The sequence below is a fragment of the Drosophila sulfurigaster genome, chromosome 2L (genome assembly GCF_023558435.1).
Source record: "Drosophila sulfurigaster albostrigata strain 15112-1811.04 chromosome 2L, ASM2355843v2, whole genome shotgun sequence".
In the NCBI taxonomy this organism is placed as follows: Eukaryota; Metazoa; Arthropoda; class Insecta; order Diptera; family Drosophilidae; genus Drosophila; species Drosophila sulfurigaster.
In genome coordinates, this window is record NC_084881.1 from 22,485,248 (window position 1) to 22,506,952 (window position 21,705).

The 21,705-nt window shown below is 37.4% G+C and overlaps 3 protein-coding genes across 4 annotated transcripts in view; 1 reads left to right on the forward strand and 2 right to left on the reverse strand.

Annotated features, from left to right (window-relative positions):
• Nucleotides 1-8,383, reverse strand: part of LOC133848156 (protein eyes shut) — a 63,366-nt gene extending 54,983 nt beyond the window's left edge. The window contains exon 1 of the mRNA XM_062283604.1: nt 7,501-8,383. The gene's annotated coding sequence lies outside the window, so the exon portion shown is untranslated. The remainder of the gene's footprint in view (nt 1-7,500) is intronic.
• LOC133850729 (MKRN2 opposite strand protein) overlaps nt 1-11,750 on the forward strand; it is a 65,905-nt gene extending 54,155 nt beyond the window's left edge. Inside the window, exons 3-5 of the mRNA XM_062286905.1 lie at nt 9,645-10,085; nt 10,826-11,012; nt 11,079-11,750. Of these exons, the coding sequence (XP_062142889.1) occupies nt 9,814-10,085; nt 10,826-11,012; nt 11,079-11,462 (843 nt within the window). The 5' untranslated portion in view covers nt 9,645-9,813 and the 3' untranslated portion in view covers nt 11,463-11,750. The remainder of the gene's footprint in view (nt 1-9,644; nt 10,086-10,825; nt 11,013-11,078) is intronic.
• An 849-nt stretch (nt 11,751-12,599) lies between these two features.
• LOC133850735 (Golgi-associated plant pathogenesis-related protein 1) lies at nt 12,600-13,741 on the reverse strand. 2 transcript variants are annotated; one of them, XM_062286912.1, is made up of 5 exons: nt 13,594-13,740; nt 13,337-13,423; nt 13,159-13,266; nt 12,878-13,104; nt 12,600-12,810 (listed from the first exon to the last, which is right to left on the reverse strand). In XM_062286912.1, the coding sequence occupies exons 1-5, from the start codon at nt 13,606-13,608 to the stop codon at nt 12,726-12,728; spliced, it is 522 nt and encodes a 173-aa protein (XP_062142896.1). In that variant the 5' UTR covers nt 13,609-13,740; the 3' UTR covers nt 12,600-12,725. The 2 variants fall into 2 exon arrangements, with proteins under 2 accessions (XP_062142896.1, XP_062142897.1); XM_062286913.1 differs by lacking the exon at nt 13,337-13,423 and having other exon boundaries at nt 13,594-13,741.
• Between the last annotated feature and the right edge of the window lie 7,964 nt (nt 13,742-21,705).

Here is a 21,705-nt window from a genome sequence, read left to right on the forward strand (position 1 = left end):
TAAACGAAAGTTTATCTTATTACAATGTAGAATTACTCTTTTAAATGTTCCCAATTTATTATGTTATAAATATTACTTTATGCCAAGTATTAAATAATTCATATCAAAGTGTTTGGTGTCAAATATTCGCACTTTGACTTTTCGTAGTATTTCCAAGCAGACAAATATAAAGCATACTTTCCAGCGCGTGCATAACATATATTTTTATGCTAATAATAAGAATGCAAATTCAAGAGACTATGAAATATATGTGTGTATAGAAAGATATGAAGAACATTTGCTAGATCTTGCACCATAAATTGAATGCCACAGAAATATTCAATGTAGAGGTCGCTTTTTGGCACTTGCCACATGGGCACTTGGCACAATCGGAAATAAGAAGAAGGCGCAGAAGGCGTCTTTTACGATTATTTAATAAAGTCATATAACTGGTGGCTGGACCTCATGCGGTGCTGGTCATAAATAACGATAACTTTATGCGTTTTTATTATACGCAGCATTTTATGAGATACAAATACAAAGCATGCGACGAGAGATACAAGATACAAGATACAAATGTATCTCGTCGAAGGCAACAAAGTTTAGTTGGTTGGTAACTTGATACACTTTCACTTCTCGTATGAGCTCTCTGTGCCCATTTAAGGTCGCTGGCAATAAATAAGCGACTTATGTGTGTGCTACACACACACCCGCATATACACACACACACACACTCATATGCACCTGCTCACACTTTTGCTACAGTTGCCAATAGCAAGTATTTGGGTTAGTAATGCCATTTACGAGCCAAAATCGCCGCATAAAAAGAAATGCATAAAAAACGAGCTTTGTTTACATTTCTTTCTCTCTTTCTCTTGTTGTTGTTGTTCTTTTATTTCTCTGAGTTGTTGTTGTTGGTGGCAAATAAATCCGTCTCCAATGTAAGCCGCAAAAAGCCAGAGAAATATGCTTTGGAATACGTCGCTGCTCGGAGTCTCTTACGAAAGAAAAGAACCTCAGCCAAATGGTCTATAGAATATGCAGAGACACAGCAAAAGAGACAGCGACCGAGTGACAGACCGAGCGAAGGTCTATTTAACTAACTGTGCATAATTCATAATTTAATTAAGAATCCAGCGAAATGAAAAAAGTTACACGAGGGACACATAGACACACGCTCTATGCGCGAGTGTGTGTGTGTGTGTGTGTGTGTGTGTGTTTGGTTGCTTGTTGTTGGCTGAGAAGCCCCGCCACAGCTGTTGGCCATGTTTGGTTTACGTTTTACCCTTGTGTCTGGCAACAGCACGAGAGCACGAGAAAGAGAGAGCGAAGAGAAAGCAGCGAGGGGGGAGTCAAGAATTTGTGTGGCAAATTCTGAAATGGCCAATGCTGCTGCTGCTGCTGTTGCTGCTGCTGCTGCAGGGCCGTAAGTCAAGCGACGCGTCAAGCAAATCTGGCCACCCAAGTGCCAAGATTGTTGCGTGTGTGTGTGTGTGTCCTCTCCCTCCCTTCCCACCATCTGTTTTTCTCTGTGTGCACTAAATACGAGAAGTCGAAGTAAACTCACAGATTTAATGGCAGGTGCCAGAAATCTTGAGGGCGTTTCAATTTCAGTTGAATTAATGGCAGCTATACCAGCCATAACATATATGAACCAGAGGTGTGAGTCAGAGGGGCAGTCGCCGCTGGGGGAAGGATAAGTAATTGCTTTGGGTATTAGTGCATTTAAAGTAGAGATGATGTTCTTCACTCACGTAAGTTATGAGGGGGTTTTTTTTCTTAGTGGCAGCAACAGCTGCTGCCCCTGATACTTTCTGAAATACTTTGCTAAAGCTGTGAGAAATATATTTGTGTGATATATACATTATACAAATTAATATTACGCCTAAATTCATATATTACATCAAGCAGCCACAGTCCATTAAGCTGATTTGCTAAAGTAGTTTCGATGTTTCGAATGTTCGAACAGCAGAAGTAAAAACATTTCAACACTTCTTATTGATTGAAATAACTAGCGTAGCAAATACATTTGTTGTTGTATATTTTCAATGTCTTTATTCGAATTTGGACACAAACTAGCAACATGTTTGTAGACTAAGTGCGGGAAAAAGTGCAAATGATATTAAGTATTTATGATCCACACTAATAATTTATCTATTTTGAGTAGAAGGCCTTAGCATCTTAGTACTCTCTTTTCTCTAAAGCTATATACAGTATTTATTTCCAATTACTATAAATTAATATGCCAATTTTACGCCATACAAAAAAAAATAAATAAATAAAAGTCATTCAGAATGACTTAAATGTTATCAGAAAATTACAAAAATAAATATGAATGGCTTTGAATTATTAAATTTTATTTTTCCTTGCTTCTACTTAACTTGAAGAATGTGTCATTTTCCTATTTGCTTGGTTTGCTAGTATGACGTTTCTTAAAATATTATTAAAAATAATAATATTCTTAATTAAATAAAAAGCTTATTTTCTTTGCTCACTATAAAAAAGGAGATCTCATTAAAACTCAGTTTTACTCATTTTTTAAGATATTCTTTTCTATAATCAATGCCATGGAGAATTTTATATTTAAACAGTTGAAGTTCTCGATAAAGTCGCCCTTATCAACCGCTTAGACAGTTCTGACTATGGGCATTGAAGAAGTGTCCAAAAAGTTTTAAGCAACTTTAATAAAATTACATATAAATTGATGCGCTCTTAAAGCTCGAAAGTTTCACATGAGAAGGCACATACACAAACACGTTGTTCGGTTGGGGTAACAAATGCCGCTTGATGCGCCCACTGAAGCTACGCACAAGTGATAACTCAATGAGAACAAGGCCTAAACTAAATTAGGTGCTTTGCCAAGATGCAGAAGAGGTCGACAACTGGGGGCTGGCACAAGATAATGTGAGCTTTAAATTTGAAATTTAACATGATTTAAACAACAGCAGCGGCGGCGGCGGCAACAACAACAATGACAAAGCAATGAGGATTCTACAAGCAATCTGAGCACGTTGAGTGGCTGAGTGTGCCTGCTATGCGTGTGTGTGTGTGTTGTTTGTTTGCTGGTGTGCAAATGTGCGACCAACTTGAAATGAGTGTGCCGCCGCAGCAACAACAACGACAACAATGCATTGTTCAGTGCGGAAGCGGAAACTTCAAAGCGTTCGCACACTCTCTGGCTTTCGGTGTGGTAGCTGCCCAGCTTGTGGGCGCGTGTGGGCGTGGCATGTCGCAGTCCCCTCAGTCAGTATTCTCTATGGTCATGTGTGTGCGAGTGTAGCATACATTTGAGCGCACCTGAGCGCGTTTGTGTCTCTGAATTAATTCGTATTCCAGCCTCTTCTGCTCAAGCAGTTGCTTTGGGACTCAACTGGAACACTGTGGGAGCAGTTCGCAGGCAACTTTGTTGTCAATTTGGCTTATTTCATTTGCTCCCTTTGTTTTTGTTGTAATTTATTTGAGCGCACCAAGTTGCAGACACCTGCAGCCAACCAAGCAGCAACACAAAAACAAGCAAACAGAAGGAAGTACGACAATATACAAAAGGAAGCGAGGCAACTAAAAGCGCGCAGATGACAATAAAAATTTTGAGCAATTTTAGCTGCCGGTTATTGTTGACATCGTAGCACAACAACACAACACAACACGCAACGCAACGCAATGTCCTTAAGGTCCTTCGCTTCGCTCTGTTCTGTTGTCTTGGCAGCCAATTGCTCTGACGCTCTTATGCTGTTGTTACTTTTGGCATTTGCCATTTGCCATTTACTGTTTTCAATTTTCAGTTTGGCAAAATCTTTGCAGTTTTTATTGCCATAAGCGGGGTATTAAAACTTGGTCATCAAACTGCAAATATTTTGTATTATTTGTTGCAGCTTTTTGTTCTGATTTTGCCGTTTAACCAAGTAAAGTTCTTTGAAAGGGTAAAGAGTTTAAACCTCTTGTAATAAACGACACTTTTAAAGTATGTGAAAAGGTATACAAATTCAATTTAATGGTATTTTTAGAACCTTTTGAATGCTTATTTCTTACACATTTCTCATATTTCAGATACTATTAGAGCACGTTTCAAATTTACAATAAAATAATCTCTACAAAAAATTTGTACTCTCTAATATATTTTGTATATCAATATACAAAATATAGCCTTTCGTTTATTCTAGTATTTTTGTGGTATATTAATTTGGTATATTTTAAAAACAATACCGTACTGTTTTGCTTTAATTATAAATGCGTAGCTTTCTTCGAATTAAAGAAGTTAAGCGAATTCACATTGAATCTTATTTCCGTAATAATAATATCAATTTTAGTATTTTTTAATATTTAGGGTATTTTGAAAATAATACCGTACTGTTTTGCTTTAATTCAAAATGGATGGCTTTCTTCGAATTAAACAAGATAAGTGAATTCACATTGATTCTTATTTGCACAATAAAATTTGTTGTTTACATTTTCTACGAGAGCATTAAGCATTCGTTGTTCTCAAAAGCGACGCTGTTGCCTTTGTTGTGCCGCGTTTATTGTTTGACTTTTGTCGCAGCATGTGTCAAAGGGTTTTCAGCCCAATTCTCACTTCCTGTTGCTCCAACTCAACTTCAGCTACATGTTATTTTTTTTTGTCGTTTTTATTTTTATATGTGCTTTGCATTTTTTTATACAGTACGTCTGCTTTTTCGGCTGAATGTTTCACTAGGTTCTCTTCTGCCAATGTGCATAATAAATATTTGATTTCAGAATTTTGCGCACTTTTGCGACGATGTCTTCGTTGACTTTTCTTTTTTAATCTTGGCCAAAATGTTGCTGCTGTAGTTGTACTTGTATGCATGTGTTAAGGGCACTCATTAAATTCACTAAAATGCGTAAGCTGAGTTTTTTTTTTTTATTTTTGTAGCTTGGTTGTATTCTCTACTCTGACTTTCTGAAGCTGCTGCCTTTTTCATGTTTTCACTGGGCAAACAATTCTGCTGTTTTCTTTTCACATTTTTGTGTAAAGTCCTGCACCAAAAAGGATGCAAGTTGTAATTTCATTTCTGACAACTGTTCACCCAAGTATCCAACATCACCCATGTGTGTGTGTATGTGTGTTGAAAGAGGAGTGTGTTTGATTCACAAGTCGCAAACAACATTGAGATAAAGTTTGTTTGGATTTCTTAGCTTCGCTTCCTTAAAATTGTTGTTTGTTATTCCTGTTGCTCTACCGTTGTTGTAACAGCAAACCAGCCAAAAGGAATTGCACAGAAAAAATATAGCAAAGAGAAATACGAAAAAAAATAAAGGCTGCACTGTGTCCTTGTCATATCCTTTATTGCATTTGTTTTGCCGCTTGTTTGCTTCGCTTTTTATACTTTCATACTCTTTCAAGTATCATTTTCACATCGTCACAAACTCCCAAGCAGATTGGACTACAAATTATTGAGGAAATTAGATTGATAAGAGACGATGGAATTTCTATAAATATTCGTTCAAGATCTAAATACTTTGAATACAATTTTTCATTTTAGAAATATTTCTTAAGCAATCTTGTAATAATTTACAAAATTTCTCTTTGTCGAAATTCCTTGACATACTAATTTCCTAAACTTATATCACTTGTTACTTTATTTAAAATATAATCCATTTACTCCCTACTGAGATTAGAGTGTCCAAACGTCGTTATGTCACATATACAAAGTTGGGTTTATCCAGCTTTTTATTGTCACAATTGCTGCTCGCAAGGAGTCGAGTGTGTCAAGTGCTCTAAATGAAATTTCTCAAATATATATTTGTGCCGTTATATTTGTCATCGTTGTTGTTGTTGTTGTTTTATTGTTTGCTTTACTTTTTACCTCCTTTACTTACATAAGTACGTCTGGGTTTTTCGCATTTGCCTAAAGTAAAACAAATTGAACTTTTCACTTTGCATTTGTCATGAAACAGCAGCAGCTGTTGAAAATCTTAAAATTTTGGCATAAAAACAAATTTAATTTACAGAATCAACAAGAAAACAAATTCCTTGACACAAACAAAAATCTTCGAAAAAAACAAGTGAATATTTTGTGTTATTAATTTCGCTCGACTCTAAATAACATAAACCAATATGTGGAGTATTTTTATTTGCTGCTGCCAGCAAATTGCTTATCGAATCTCGGATTTCGTATTTCAATTTGTGTTATTCGTTCAATTAAAAAACCGTTTTCTATGCAATTTGCAAATTGATTCATCAAATACCGGTAGTTTATTAAAAATTGTTTGTATTTGGTTGGGTAAGAAAAACACAGACTAAAATGTTGATGTTGTGGAAAACAATTTATAAACTGCAGACAATAATAATCACTAGCAAACATCTAACCAATACATTTTGAAGTTAAACGAGTTAAATGAAAATTTCAAATATATATTTGTTTTAATTATCGGTTTTAGCTAAGTCCCAAGTCATGTTTAAATTCCAACTTTCAACAAACTCGACATTTCTTTTGGTTCAAGTGTTGCTTGATTATCCAATTAAATAAATACAATTTCGCTTGACTTCTTAAGCAATTTTAATTATAACCTGTTTGTTTGACAAATTAATGCTTTTTTTATGCATGAAATGCGTTAAAGTGGGTTAAATTGCTATCCCAAGAGTTTTGTATTTGGATATTTCTTAAGTCTAACACTAAATCGACATTAAATTTTTATTATAATTTATTATGGAAATCGAACCAAAAGTGAAATTTACAAATCGGCAATCTGCTTAGGCAAATCTTTAAAGCGTCGCAATCTCATCTCATCAAAACATTCGTTTTGCGTCTCCCAAGTTGGCCACTTAATTTGCATTTAAAATAAATATATCTTGCGGCAAAAAGTTTCGAGCACCCTTGTGCGGCATCTTGAAAATTTGTTTTTGTCTTCTGTCTGGAAACTAACAAATTTGTCGAGCATTTTCTATCGACTCCGTGCAACAACCCATATCAAAAAACTGTTCACTTAATCTGTCATCTTTTCCTTAGTAAGAACTGAGGATGAGTTTGAGGTTTGTTTAGCAAATTGCCACGCCCATTGAGGCGCATTAATTGACACAGAAAAGAGAAATGTGATGGGCTGTCAGACATATAGACAGAGATAGATAGAGAGAGAGTGAGATAAAGCAACTCAAAGCCATCAACTTATTCAACTAATTTCTTGGCAATTTCTTTAATTTAATTCTTGGATATTTTCGTTTCGTTTTGCCGGTTTTCTTTATACATTTTTATTGTTTTTGCTGTGGCTGCTGGCCAAGTTTTGATATCTTTCTGCGATAAAACCAAAAATGTCACATTTAACTTTTGTGACAACGTTGACAACGTTGGCAAAAGGCAAGATGCAAAAAGCTAAATGGTAAATGGTAAAAGCCAAAAACATCAACCGCAAACAACGAGGAGGCAACCGCAAAAGTTTGCCAGCGAATCAGTTAACGCCTTTTGCATTATTGTTGACTTGGCCTATTAAAAATGAGTTTACGCTTTATCAGCTGCTATAAAATTGTAGTAGTCGAACATATGTATGTCTGTATGTTTGTGTACCTACCAAATCGGTTTGGGTCATTATCCTTGTGTTATCCTTGTGGGTGTGTGTGTCCGTTTTTTCGGCACCTCATCGATTAGCCAAGTGTTGCCATGCAACAAAGGCGGCCACTTGCCAGCAGCAGCGACACACACACTCTCTCCCGATGGCTGCGAGGTGGACTCGAAGGCAGAGGCGGAGGCGGAGAAGGACAATGCGAGGAAACCGCACAAACTATATACATACACACAAACCAACACACACTCACGGGGGGAAACTATGCACACGCGGAACCGGTGGAGGGTTTTGTTGTTGGGTAACTCTTGCCAGGAACCGAGAAAGACCACAACGTGGTTGACACACACTCACTACTGACTCACACAAACAACAACTAAATGTTGCACGTCACTTGGCGACGAGGACAACGGCGACGACCACGACGACAACGGCGATGACGACGACAGAGATAGAAATAGCGATAGCGAGCGAGAGAGCGTCAGCGTGAGCGAGATGGACGACGTATTTAAGTTCAAGTCCGAGTTGTGTTTATGTTTGCGTTTTGGCAGGATAATGCGGCGTGTACTATATCCTGATAGCCAAAAACGATATCCTTGATACTTAATGGCAATTGACAGTTTCGACAGGCAGCTACGAGATGCTGCAACTAAATCCTTTTCGTTTTTTGTCATGCGTTGCAGCACACTTCACACTACTCAACTGCAGTTTCTTGCGATACGAAAATGATGATTATGCTGCTGATAATGATGACGATAATAATTGTGATCAGGGCGATGTGTGTGTGTGTGTGTTGCTTGGAATTCACAATGCGACACTGTGTTTTGCCAAACAGTTTGTTGCCACTTGCGACAACAACACGACCGTCTGCTCGCACGGCTCGCCGTCAACTGGTTCCGCCTCGAGCTTCGGGCCACACACGTTGTTGCACGAGGCAGCTGAAGCAGCAGCAGAAGCGGCAGCAAAGGTTCTTTTTTGTTTTTGGGAAATTGCTCGATGCCTGCAAGTTTTCACCACAATGCAACTCGAGGGCTGTTCTCTCTCGCAAACTGCTTTCACACTCTCTCTTACTCTCTCTCGCTCTCTCTCTTCTGCTTTGGTGAGTTTGCGCCTGGGGTGAGTTTATATTTCGTTATGAGGTTTGTTTTCATTTTGCCGGTTTGTTTACGTTTTTCGGCTTTCCACCATCAGCCGGCTTTTCATGTGGCGAAAAACATCTGATATTTGGCCAAGTGTGTCTCCCCACACAAAAAACAAAAAAAAATTGAGTGCTCTCAGCTAGCCTTAAAGGTATGCAAGGGAATCGTTTTAAGGGCTGTGAAAAAGATTTTATTAATATTTAAAAATATCATTTAATGGAAAGTTGTACATTATTTTATGAAAGTGTATTATTGCAAAATTAAAAACATAAATATTTGAAGCTAATTATGCAACAATAGTTTTGTAGCATAATTTGTGGAATTTTAGAGATTTATATTCATAGTTATTTTAATTCACATTTGAATGCTTATGCTACATATTCCATTTAATTAATTTACATAATTGTGCCATGTTTCCATTTTATGAATTTACATAATTTCGGCAATTTTAGCTTAATCTCTATAACTATCTGACCTTATAAATATTTTTGACCACAATATGTTGTAAATGTTTTTACTCTGATTAATTCATTACCATCATTTATTTAATAGCTATGCCAGCTAACTAAATCACATCTAATCATATCCTTTGCCAGACGACTAAAGTTGCAAAACTGGCCACATTTGTTAGCTTTCAACTGTGTTAATTTCGTGCACAATAAAATTCTTTATGGCACATTAAAGTGTCACTTTGCCACACAATGACACAATAAACAACAAGCAAGCTTAGAGTCACAGTAAGATTGAGGCTAATCATGGTTGAGAACAAAGAGTTCGTGGCAGTTGCAGATGGTATGTCAATAATAATAATCGTCGTCGGTCTGACTCTGTCTGTGTTTCTGTTTCTGGTCGGTGTTTTGTGCATATTCCTGTGAGGTGAAGACCATGCCGACCGCAAAAGCTGTTTGGTTGGAATGGACAGCGGTCGCTTCAAAGTCCAGGCAAACAGCTTTGGTCACATTTCTGGCTCGCAACGATTCGGTTTATTTACAAGAAATGTTCGTTTTATTGCAGGCCTGCGTAACCGCAGCAACCAAAGGAGCACAAGCAGATTGAAGCAGCAGCAACAGAACAACTACAGAAGCAAAGGCAAAAACTGGACACAAAGTGTATCAATTATAATACGGGTGCAAGGCAAACGACGACGAAGGATTCAACATCGGGGGGAGCAGCCACATTCACAATGACAACAACATCTACAACCACAATTACCTCAGATCCGGGCATTCTGTGTTTTCATCACTGCAACGTGAAAGTTTTCTGCTTCACATTGCCACACACTTGCCCCCATTGCAACGCGCAACTCGATGCGGATGCAAATGCCGCTCCAGACAACACAACTGGAGATGCGACCATAACGAGGCTGCTGCCCTTTCGTTTACCCTATCCCTTCGTCCGTGCCACGCAACATCCCTGCGCCATTGTCCTGCGACCCTCGACGGGCGATTTTCTCAAGTGAGTATGCCATTAGGGGTCTACGAATGGGGTAAACACGAGTGGCAAAGTGTATTAATAGCTCTAGCTGAATTTCTGTAAGATATAGGGTCAACAAAATTTGAAAATGTATTTTAGATTCGTAGAAAATCTTTAAAAAATTATTTGGAAATAAAGACCTTAAAAAGTAGTTTAAAAGTTAGTTAAAAAATTTATATAAACTTTAAATAAAAGTGAGAATATTTCTAAGAATTTCGCAATACTATATTCCAAATTTAGAAAAGAATTTATAAGATAGTTATGATAAAGTCTTATAAGAAACCTTAGAATTGCGATGGAAAAAAATACAAACTTTTATTGCAATCTAAAAATTTGTTCGATATTGCTGCCAAATATTTCATAGCATACTTTTGGTTGTTCGATCGAATGGAAAAACGCAACAAACGGATTGCTTTTCTGCCTGCAAAATTGAAATTAAAGTATGCAGCTATGTTATAGTAAATCGTCAGTGTAAGACCCTCTCTCAGTTTTGTGCTGCATTCAGATAACTTTTTTATTATACAAAACCCTAAATGCGGCAGTGAATTTGTTGGTCCGTTGAGTTCAGTGAGCAGCATCCGCTTGTGAAGCCCACAAATTTCAGATTTTCGCTTTTGCATTTTAGTTTAGTTGTTTTTTTGTTGGGTGGCGAGCTCTGTAATATGCAAAATTTTGTGGGGTACGAGTTTTTGTGTGTTTCTGATTCGGTTTCTGTTCCGCAGCGATTACAGCAACGCGACAGATTTGCATATCGCGGTGACCACATCCGCCGGCGACATTGTCGAATTCGATAGGTATGGACTCCGACGGCATCGGCGCGACGATAATCCCCGCGACTGGCGGCAGTCGCTGCTAGTCGGCGATTTGCCGGAACCCTGGCACGACTACTGGGATGAGATCCTCGAGCAGGTGAGCAGTCAGGTCGCCATTTGTTTTCACTATTTGTCACTATTCTTCGACTAATTTCTTTGTTAGATATGCGGCCAGTCGTCGCGTTGGTCCATCGAATGCTACGAGGAGACTAGCCACAATTGCTACGCATTTGTCCTGGCTTTCCTGCAGGCGCTGGGCCATGCCCAGCTTAGCGATGCCGCCCGCACCAAGACCAGCTTCTGCGAGAAGTATATTGTGCCCCGCACCACCACCGCCGGCAAATACATCTCTCTCTATCGCAGACTGCGACACGCGGGCATTCATGTGCATCGTCAGCAGCCGAAGCAGTCCAAACACCGTGCCCCCAGAGTGGATATCTGCGATGGCTTGGAGAACAGCAAACTGCCAACGAACAAAACAAAGTTCGCCAACAATATGACAGCACGTTCGCTTGGGCGTCAAAAGCTTTGCACCATCGAGGAGTGACCCAGATGAAATCCAATCTCAAACATTAGAGTCTAAGATCACATAGAATTTCCTATATTCCTAGATAGTTATTTGTTCCTACGGTTTACATAACTTTTGTATTATACGAAATGCCCGCTTTGAGTTCATTTTATGTTATTCGTCCCTACATTTTATAAATCTGTATTTGTATTTGTTTAACTTTAAGAGCGATGTTAATAAGCAAACCGTTTACACTGTTATGTGTTTAATGTGATTTTAAACAGTGATTTGTCAATTAAATAAAATATATATATTATATTAACGTTATCCTTTCTTTTTATTACTGCATTTCAAGTTAACACCCATATCTTTGGATTTTAATGAAATTAGTTAGTTCTCGCGAATCTTTGTAACCATGTTTAAGGCATATCTCGCTCATATCCTTAAGGGTTTTCAAAGGACATGTGTTTTTGAAGTCATATTCAACAGCCAAATCGATTTGCATTCAACGTTTTCCACGAAATTTTCAAAAATTGTATAAGAAAATTTTTTAAGGGGGAGGCATGCAAAAATTGGTGAAAAATCACAAAATACCTCGTATCTCAGCCATCTTAAGAACTATAATGATGTCCTTTGGCACACAGATAGTGATTTTCAGTCAAAGTCGAAATATAAAATAAAAAGGACGAAAGTCCTTCAGACAACAAAGTTACAAGGACTTTTTTGTATTCAGAAATTAAGCTATAACTCGGCCGTATCCTTATCGATCCTGTCGAGCGATGTGTCCTTTTACTCGTATTAATAAGGACTACCAACTGGCCAAAGGACATTCAAATTGTCCTTGCGGTTCTCGAGATATCTAGGATTTTGCGGTTTTGAGCAGTTTTTGTTGGCCTTCGAAGCAAAATTTTACAAGTGTTGAATTTCAAAATAACTCCCATATTTTTGATTGCCAATCGATAGAATTGATCCTTACGATTGTAAGGAGACGTGTCCTTTGATGATCTTTAAGGATATGGCTAAATTAGATTAATTTTTTCCAAATATTTTTCAATTCTTTTATCTAGGGAGTACGGTAAAAAGACTAAATGAAGAAAACATAATAATAACATATGCATAACATTTACTTACCACCACACGTCAGTTCAAAAATCAACTAATAAAAAAAATTCAAACTATATTCATAAGTTGTGCTTTATTCTAAATTAAATACATGTGTAAAATATAATATTGAAGTACTCTAAATAACTATTTTAAATGGGATGTCTTGAAGGAAAAGTTGCCGTCTAATCCACAGTGTTATTATTGTGGACTAACGTTACTCTGAAACTGGTTCATGTAATTGCCTGGAGGATCGTAGTTGCACACCACAAATATGGTGTCTCCACTGCAAAGAAATGATAATAGGAAATATGTTAATTGTTTTTATCTATTACTTTTAGATATTTTCTTACCGTTTTGCAAATCCCACGCCTAATTTCTGGGAACCCTTCCAAACGACTTGGGTAAAGTGGCCAGTGTTGGATTGAAATGAAGGACTACGCCAGTTATATTGTTTGATTTCATTGTACCAGGATCTAACAGCATCGGCCCCGTCAAGATTTCCACCAGATGCCCAATAGATGTTCTCGCCGTAATTATTATTCTGACGATGCTCCATGCGATTGTTGGCCATCAGATACTAATGATAATGTTTGACAATGATTGATCAATGCTGAACAAATTGTTATGTTACCTTCGCCCATTGAGTAGCTAGTTGAGACAGTTGGGAATTTAACACCAAGGGAGCTGCACCGTGGCGAGCTCTGTATTCATTGTGGGCCTTAAGTACCTCCTGTTCAAACTGAAATTGGTTGAAAAATAATACGAATTAATTCGCATGGAATTCCACAAAGTTTTATACACTTTTTTACGGAAGCTGCTGAACTGTTGTCGAGGAGCATTGTACAAAACAATATCACAAACGAAACTCGTACAGTCATTGTTGTTGTTTTATGGAGCTGCAAATATAATATACACGTAAAGTTTTCTCCACTTCATCCACTTATCGCATTTCATCCCATCATATCATTTGTCACATTATTCTGATAATTGTTCTCATAATTGTTTTCATATGCAAATATGACGACGCGCATGAGATTAATTCACATTTATTTGGAACTTTGCTTACTGCCTGAACACTCATTTTGTTGATTGCAATTTAAGGAATTCTTATAATATATTTTAATTTTGTTTTTAATTGAAAACCGCACGTATTGCACTTGCACTTGCAAGTCTGATATTGAAATGAGAACTGAGTGGCTTGAGCCAGCAACGTTTCGCTTTTATGTGGCTTTTATTTATTTGCGTAATGCTGATAAGCAGCAAACAGCTGATCCATACTTCACTAGTCATAACTAGAGCAACTTCCCTTGTCGGCGTCGCTGACTAATCTTGCTTATCAGCCCGAATCGAGCAGCATTACAAAACAATCCCCTCAGCTGTTCAGATTTATACTTAATTATTTTTATGACATGCTGGTGTTGCAGTTTTTTCATTTTATAACTTTAAGTATACTGATACGGGATTTTACAAGAAGTGCAATGTGTACATTTAAGAGTAATTATTGACTGCTATATATGATAGAGTTAATAAGCAAATAAACTCATATCAGGGCATTTAAATATTTGGTTAGATATTATTATTTATTTGTATCTTAAGAGTTACTCACGTAGGTGACTCTCTTTAAGAGGTTTTCGGTTTTATATTTTTGTTTTTATTAAATCATGTCAAGTTTTTCACTCACCTTTATGGTTAGGCATTCGTCCATCAGGACTTAAGCCAACACATGTCACGAGATGCCATCCTTGGGCTTCAGCTTGGGCTTTAGCCTTTTGTGGTGTCGCTGCTATTCTGGCGCCTGCCTCATTAATAATCGCAATATCCATGGCACGAGGCGGGTTTCGTTATGCAAAACTGTCATGAATCGGGGCGAAAATGTAATTATATTCTCTCCTTGATGAGCCAACCAACCAGTCAGCCAACAAGCTCATCATCTTCGTCTCTCACGCTGCAGCCTCTTCTCCATTCTCGTCTTGGTTTCCCAGTCGAGTCGGTACATTTCATCTCTTGGATAGCAGCACGCAATACGTGCATATAAATTGTATAATGCTTCGCTCGTTCGTTGCCAACTTTGAGGACACGTAATCTAAAAGTAAATAAGTTTTGTCTCCTGTCTCGGCTGCATAAACTTTTCCTCATGAGTTTTGAGTCCACAAAACTTTGTATGCTGTTTTGTTGTCTCTTCGGACCATAATGATGATGTTGTTATTGAATTTAACCATTTAGGATACTTAGCCTGATCGTTCAAGTGAAATGACTTGTAAATACCCAGATAGTTGCGGCAATAAATTAAATGCATTCGAAATGCAGAACTTCAGGCAAGTTCAATTAATAAAGGAAAAAGTAAATTTTTATTTAGTGGTATTTCAAATCTATTTATTATATAAAATGAAACCTCTTTAATTTAAAGTCAAATTTGTATAAAAATGTCCAGAAACAAATAAAACAAGTACCCATTTTAAATAAGAACAAAAGAGTATTATTGTTAAAATATATCAAATTAATATACCCAAAAAAATACTGAAATATATTTGGTATATTGACATACATTCAAAATATTCATCCAGCCGAGCTATTTGCGGGGACTAAAGTGGGCGTGGCAGAATTTGAAACAAACTCGATCTGCGTTTAATGACAAGTGCTATCGAAAATTATATCTATATCCCTTATAGTCTCTGAGATCAAGTTGTTCATACAGACAGACGGATAGAAAAAGAGATAGACAGACAAACAGTCTGACATGTCTATATCGCTTCGGCTGTTGACACTGATCATGAATATATATAATTTATAGGGTCGGAGATGCCGCTTTCTGCCAGTTATATATGTTAGATATGTTATATTTTATGGAGGCAAAAAGTTATAATACCCTACTGCCCTATAGGTAGCAGGTATAAATACATGCAGTAGATTTTCATTTTTATAGATAAGAATGTTGAATATTGAATGCAGCATTTGTTTCATAAATAGAATTCCAGCAACTTCAAAGAATAACTTCCGATTTAAAATATTTAATCAGCATTTCCGTTTTTGCTTACAACTGTTATCACGAGAAAATGCGTTAAAATTTCATTAGCTCGCTTTCATTAATAATTACACACACAGATTGCAGCGCAAGCTATCAGGTAATCTTTGATCAGGGAGTCATACGCTTTATGGAAAACAATCAGATTGACAGTTGACTCACACACAAAGAGGCTAAATGGTAAAGCGGCAAATAGGGCAAACTGGGGCAATGTCATGCCACAATTTTACAGCCCTCATTTTATGAAGGTCGTGGCCACACCCCGTCACAAATATTTGTAACGCTTCCAAAATTGGGTGTGCCTTATCGGGAAACGTGAGTCAAAAAGAGCAGCCTCAGAAACGAGAACAACCAAGCCAGAAAGCCACCTATTTGTGCTCTGCTAATTGTTGTTATTCAATTAAAAATGTGGCAAAGTGTTTAGCATAAATGCGTAACACAAATTTGCGACGAAAGGCACAGAAAAGTGGCAAACACAACACACACATTTTGAGCGGAATTGGCAATTGGAAATGCGAGACTGTGAAATGAAATCAGCACAGAGACCTTGGTCAGCACTTAGAACCAATTCTTTTCTGTGTTCATTTCGAACTTTGCACCTAACATAAGTAGCAATCGGCACAATGCAGCCAAACGCTTTCTTCTGCTAATCATGTCGGATGACAAGTCAGCCGTTGTATGGCTGCAATTCTGCCGCCCAATCCGCAATCCCCAATCCCCAGACGCCCCGTTACACCCACACATTTCGACACGTTTTCGACGCATTGCAAAATCTCGACTAATGTCAAACGCTTTGTCGTCATCGTCATCGTTGTTGTCGTTGTCGACCGTCCCTAGAGAATGGCTTGCTTGACAGTTTTAATTTAGTAGCTGCATATTTCTCAATGCATTCAAGTGGTAATACTGCCTCGCCATTTTGGGCAGCTTTGAAAAGGATAAATGCAATGCCCACTTTGATGAATGGCTTGCAGCTTTCCCGAAAATAAAACAGCTTACGATTTTTCATCATAGTCTGTGAACTTGATTCATGCGCCTTTATAGTACCCATTTCTTAAGTGTATTCACCGCATTCAATTGCACTCAAAGTTTCTGTTGTTGGCTTGCTTGTCGATTATATGCTATGTAAGCGAATTCACATTCAAATTAATTTCTCCGGCCCCGGACTCGGATGCCAATAGTGTAAATAACATAGTGGAGCAAGTAACAATAGCGCTACTTGTACTAGCAAGTGTTTTACAAATATTTGCAAGCGAGCTCAACTCAAGGGTCTCAATTGACTTTGATAAGCTGCAGCCATTTGCAGAGATAACAACTGATTTCATTAAGCAAACTGTAAAATCCAGCATCTCTCTGACTCTTATCAAGGTCGACGCTGGAATGCACTATTGTTGAATTTGAATTATCTGCAGATACAAATAATTTTCTTGTATGCTTACGGAAACAGTTCAATGATTCAGATAGTTTGTTAGCTTGCAAATAAATTGCGATAAAGATTTGTATAATCTAATAAATACTTTTAAAAGCTTTAACAAAATTTAGGAAATACTTAAACGCCTTATACTTAGATACTTTCTACAGCTACGATTTACATACTACCATTAATCATTTATTGATCTGCTGCCATAAATGTCTTTCACCATCAACCGTTCAAATATTGCGCTATTGTAAAGTAAGCCAAAGTAAAGTCAATTTCCGCGATAGCCTTGTTTTCTATGCCATTCTCTCGATTTTCCTTATTTCTATCTTTTAATTTATCTCTTTCTGGCGAGTGAAGCTTTCGATACTGCGAGGCGATGTGGAAGCGCATAAAAATGAATTCACACAAATTTCTTGTGTCAACTTTGAAGTTGTTGAGCGAATTAGCAATTTGCGCAGAGCTTCTCGTTGTGGCAAACTCAAAACCAAATTGCCGTTTCGTGTTGACTTTCGTTTTGTTTTTCTTTCACTTCTTCAAGGTTTCTGTTCTTTTTTTTGTGTCGTACTTTTGGGGAAATGCTTTTTCTTGTCACTTGCGCTTTTGTTGCCAGTTTGTTGACCGTGGCGTAATGTAAATAAAAGTCTGCAACTGATTCCCTTGTAACTTTTCCCATAATTCTGAGGATTTTGTCCCACATTACTAAATTGTGAATTGGAAAATGCAATTTGAAATGTGTAAAAGCTGGGCTTAAATCCTTTCCAGTCGAATTTTACGCATAATTTGTTTGCATTGCAATTATCGGTTCATCTGTTTTCATTTTCTGCTTTGTGACTTTTACGCCGCTTTGCCATCACATGAAAATTCGATGGCCAAAATAATGGATGCACAATTTTTAGGAAAATTCTGTTTATGCATCATTTAATTATGATAATTGACGCTGACAGCGGTATTTACACGATGCCAAAGCACGAGCTCGTCGTGATGCACTCATTGCACTTTAAAATGGTCTAGTTAAGGATTATTACGCATACGCAATGTTTGCAGTGGGTGGCAGGATTTGAAAATCTATTTGAATATTTGTGGAAAATAAGCTTAGTAATCAACAAACATATTATTATGCAAATCAGCGACATTTAAATGTTTTGTATAATAAATATGTTTAGAGATTAGCGTAGCCAGTGTAAATAAGCTGAAGATTAAAAAGTGAGTGCTCATCTATTGAAATTTAAGCTCAACACTATCCGATATATGCAAAGCAGACTACATCAACTTTATTAAAACCTTCTTAATATTGAGCTGCATTTGCATTTACAAGGTTTTTCCCCCACTTTGTTGGTATTTCCGAGATACAGAGACACATTATTGTTTCTGCCGCTGAGCACTTTCCACTTTACTCTCATCTTTTACAAACAAAATACATGTTATTGCATCTCTTGCTAACCGCAGCAGTTGCTTCCTATCATTTGCATGCTGTTTTATTTCACAATTTATATGCTTACGAAATGGATATCCAATACATTTGCCTTCTACTCAAGCGCTTTCACTCACATGCTCCTGCTCTTATGCACTTACTTATATGGACAAACACGTGTCCGGTTCCGGTTGCTAAAGTGCAGAGCGGAGCAGTGCAGAGCGGCAGACGGAAACATACATACATACATATGTATCCTCATATCCTGGCGTCTTTCTTTCAGCTCCTGAGTCTATTAGATGTGTGTATTCCGAGCAAAATGCTGCAATAAAACTAAATCGAATTCAAACAGAAACTTCATTTACAGTTCATCAAGTCGACTCAACGCTGCCTCTTTCCCTCTTTCTCTCTTTCTCAGCTCTCTTCAACTCTTCAGCAAACAACATTCAGCTACCACCACTCGATATGAGCTTCTTGCTCTTAGGCAAGTCTGCCAAGTTCTTGGCTGTTGCTCTTGTTGTTGTTGTTGTTGTTAGCTAACAAAAAACTTGGAGCATGGCTTTTATGCTAAATTAAATAGGGTTAGAAAAGCAGCATACGTTATGCATATGTGCTGAGTACCCTCGACAAAATAAAGACTTTCGAGACACTCTCTAAATCATTCTGCTTATTGATAGTGTATCTTCTAGTCGTTCATTTCCCCCAACACATTTGATTTGAGCACGTGTTCAATTGGCCTCAAAATGAGTAAAAAAAAAAGGAGAAACTTCTAACGTGTATATGCTAAATTGGTTTTTGCCAATTTATGTGTGTACTTTTGCATCGCATATTGCAAACTTTTTTAACAACAGGAGGCTTAAGGTGCTCTTGTTGTTGTTACTGTGGTCTTAATATAATTATCTCAACTAGTTCACAATTGCACGAAATCAACACAATTTCCATAGCTTTATTTACCATTAAATGCTATGCGGTTCGCACGCAATTGACACAATTTCCACACAATTGCCGCAAATGCCAAAAACCAAATACAAAAATATATTTTCTAATTGTATGTGGAAAGTGTGGACACTGTTGACTGTGCGGTTGCAGCATTGAATTCATTAAATGTCTAATTATTTTTGATAAACGCCACGTGCCAAAAAATTTTGCTGAGCGCTTTATTGTCCTCTCGTTTTTTCCTCTTTTTTTTTTGCCTCACCATTTTGCATTGGAAAATTGGCAAAGCGTGCAGAGCCTTGTCAGCTCGTTTTCGGTCCAAAGTGCACAATAAACAGTTTATGCGATTTACGTATCGTTGCATATTTTCTTGGATTTTTTTTGCTCAATTTTCGCACACACTCACTTACACTTTTCTTTTCTTAAAAGGTCAGAATCGTTGACTTATTTGCGCCCGAACGCGCTACTTAAATCCCTTGAAAAGAATCTGAATGGCCAAGGCATTGAACCGTTCAAATATTCTTGAAGCTATTTCTTGAAAAATATATTAAAGCCAACTGGGAAAGGGTTAACCTACTGTTTCACATAGGTATTTGGCTTTTACTTTGAGCAAAGTAGTTTCATTGTTCAAATTGGTTAGAAGATTGCAAAATCTTGCTAATAGTTTAAAGTCTGCTGACGCATCAAAATTACATTCAAATAAATTAAATGGATACAAAGTAGAATCACTTTAAATAAACTTTCGTTTCCAGCAATTATTTCTCATAGTAAAGGTATGCAAATCAAAATGTTAAAGCCCGTTTTAAAGCTGCATGCAATAGTTTTCCATCAAATTTCATAATGAATGGTAATAATATTTTTGCTCTGCAATCAAATGCAAATATGCATATTGCGGTTATGCAGCTCTTTAATGACCTCACAATTTAATAAATAGATTTATTAAAACGAAAATGTTTTCACATTTCTAGGCAATTAGTTGGCAAGTGGAGCACGGAGCGGAGAGAGGTTGAGGATTTCGGGGTCATTCTTTCAAGTTTTGGTTGTTGTAATTTGCGTGCTAATTTCCTGCAGCACAAAACTGGTGGAAAACTGTGCAAACACTTCAAGTCGTTCCCCGTCAACATGCAGCCAACAGACTGCAGAGTGCAGAGCGAAAATCAGACAGACTGATAGAGATTTGCATATCTTTTGATGCCGTGCCAAAGGCAAGCTTAAATGCAGCTCGGCAGCAGCTACTTTGAGGTCCCTGACAAGACTCTCTGCCACATCTGCAGCACGAGTCAGCCATCCATGTCGCTGTCTGCGTGTCTGTCTGATGGCTGGGAAACGTTTCAACATCTAACACTTTGCAGCTTCAGCTCAGTTTGTTTGTGCGGTTGCAGCTGCCAGCTGCAAGTTGCTGCTGCCAAAGCCAAAAAGCCAAAAGTTGCCTTCGTTCCTCGCGCCAAAAACTGAGCGCGTATCAAATTGACAGGCAACATATTTGCGCAAATCCTTTAATATTTATCACTTAATTGGCATGCCGTTCTCTCAGACATTAAACTCGAGTCGAGTTTCGCAATGCATTCATTAAATGAGCCGTCGAATTGAAGCACAAATCTCAATTCAGGCAAAAAGAAATCTCGACTGTAAAATGGAAAGAGTTGGCAAAAAGGCCAAAAAAAAATTTGATTGTGTTTATGTGAAAGTCAAACCGAGCAGCACAAGCCAGAAGAACCATAAACAAAACTGGACCCACGGCCCAACCAGCTATTCAAATAAAATTCAACAAGTATTAACAACACGACTACACAATACCCTTTATACATTAGATTTATATACTGCCAATTCACAAAAGTTGCTTTTTGTGTGGATGCCTCAAAGTATGCAGTGTATGTTTGGCAATTGGAACAATGCACAGGTAAAAGAAATAACTGCTGAGCGTACGCAACGTGAGCTACTTTGATGTTGGACTAGAGACAAACGAACTGGCATAATGTATAGTAGAAAGCCCCAAGAGCTGTAGATCCAATTGGACTGAATGTTTGTTTGAGGATGATATTTGCTGCTTAGATGACCAAAAAACGACCGAAAAGACCAAAAATTGTAAATTGTATCTAGGCAGCAAAAGTTTGCCAAAAATGCGAAATTACACTGCGGAAATGATATGGAGAGTAATCGAAAATTATCCGAATGATAGGATATAACAACATTTTAGTAATTTGAACTATTGATAATATCGAATATTATTTAATATTTTACAAAAATTTAATATTGATAAGACAAATGGCACAAAACAATTCGTCAGCATAAAATAGAAGACTGGTTTTGTAGTTGCTCTAGTTATGTAAATAAGTAAGATATATATTTAGGTTTAAATAAATTTCTATAGGAATAACAACAAGTTCTTATA

What these genes read in the sequence shown, in the direction of transcription:
- LOC133850735 (XM_062286912.1), bottom strand. An exon ending in ACAACAGTTCAGCAGCTTCC is followed by an intron (nt 13,267 to 13,336) that starts GTAAAAAAGTGT and finishes AACCAATTTCAG; the next exon opens with TTTGAACAGGAGGTACTTAA. An exon ending in GGCGTGGGATTTGCAAAACG is followed by an intron (nt 12,811 to 12,877) that starts GTAAGAAAATAT and finishes ATTTCTTTGCAG; the next exon opens with TGGAGACACCATATTTGTGG.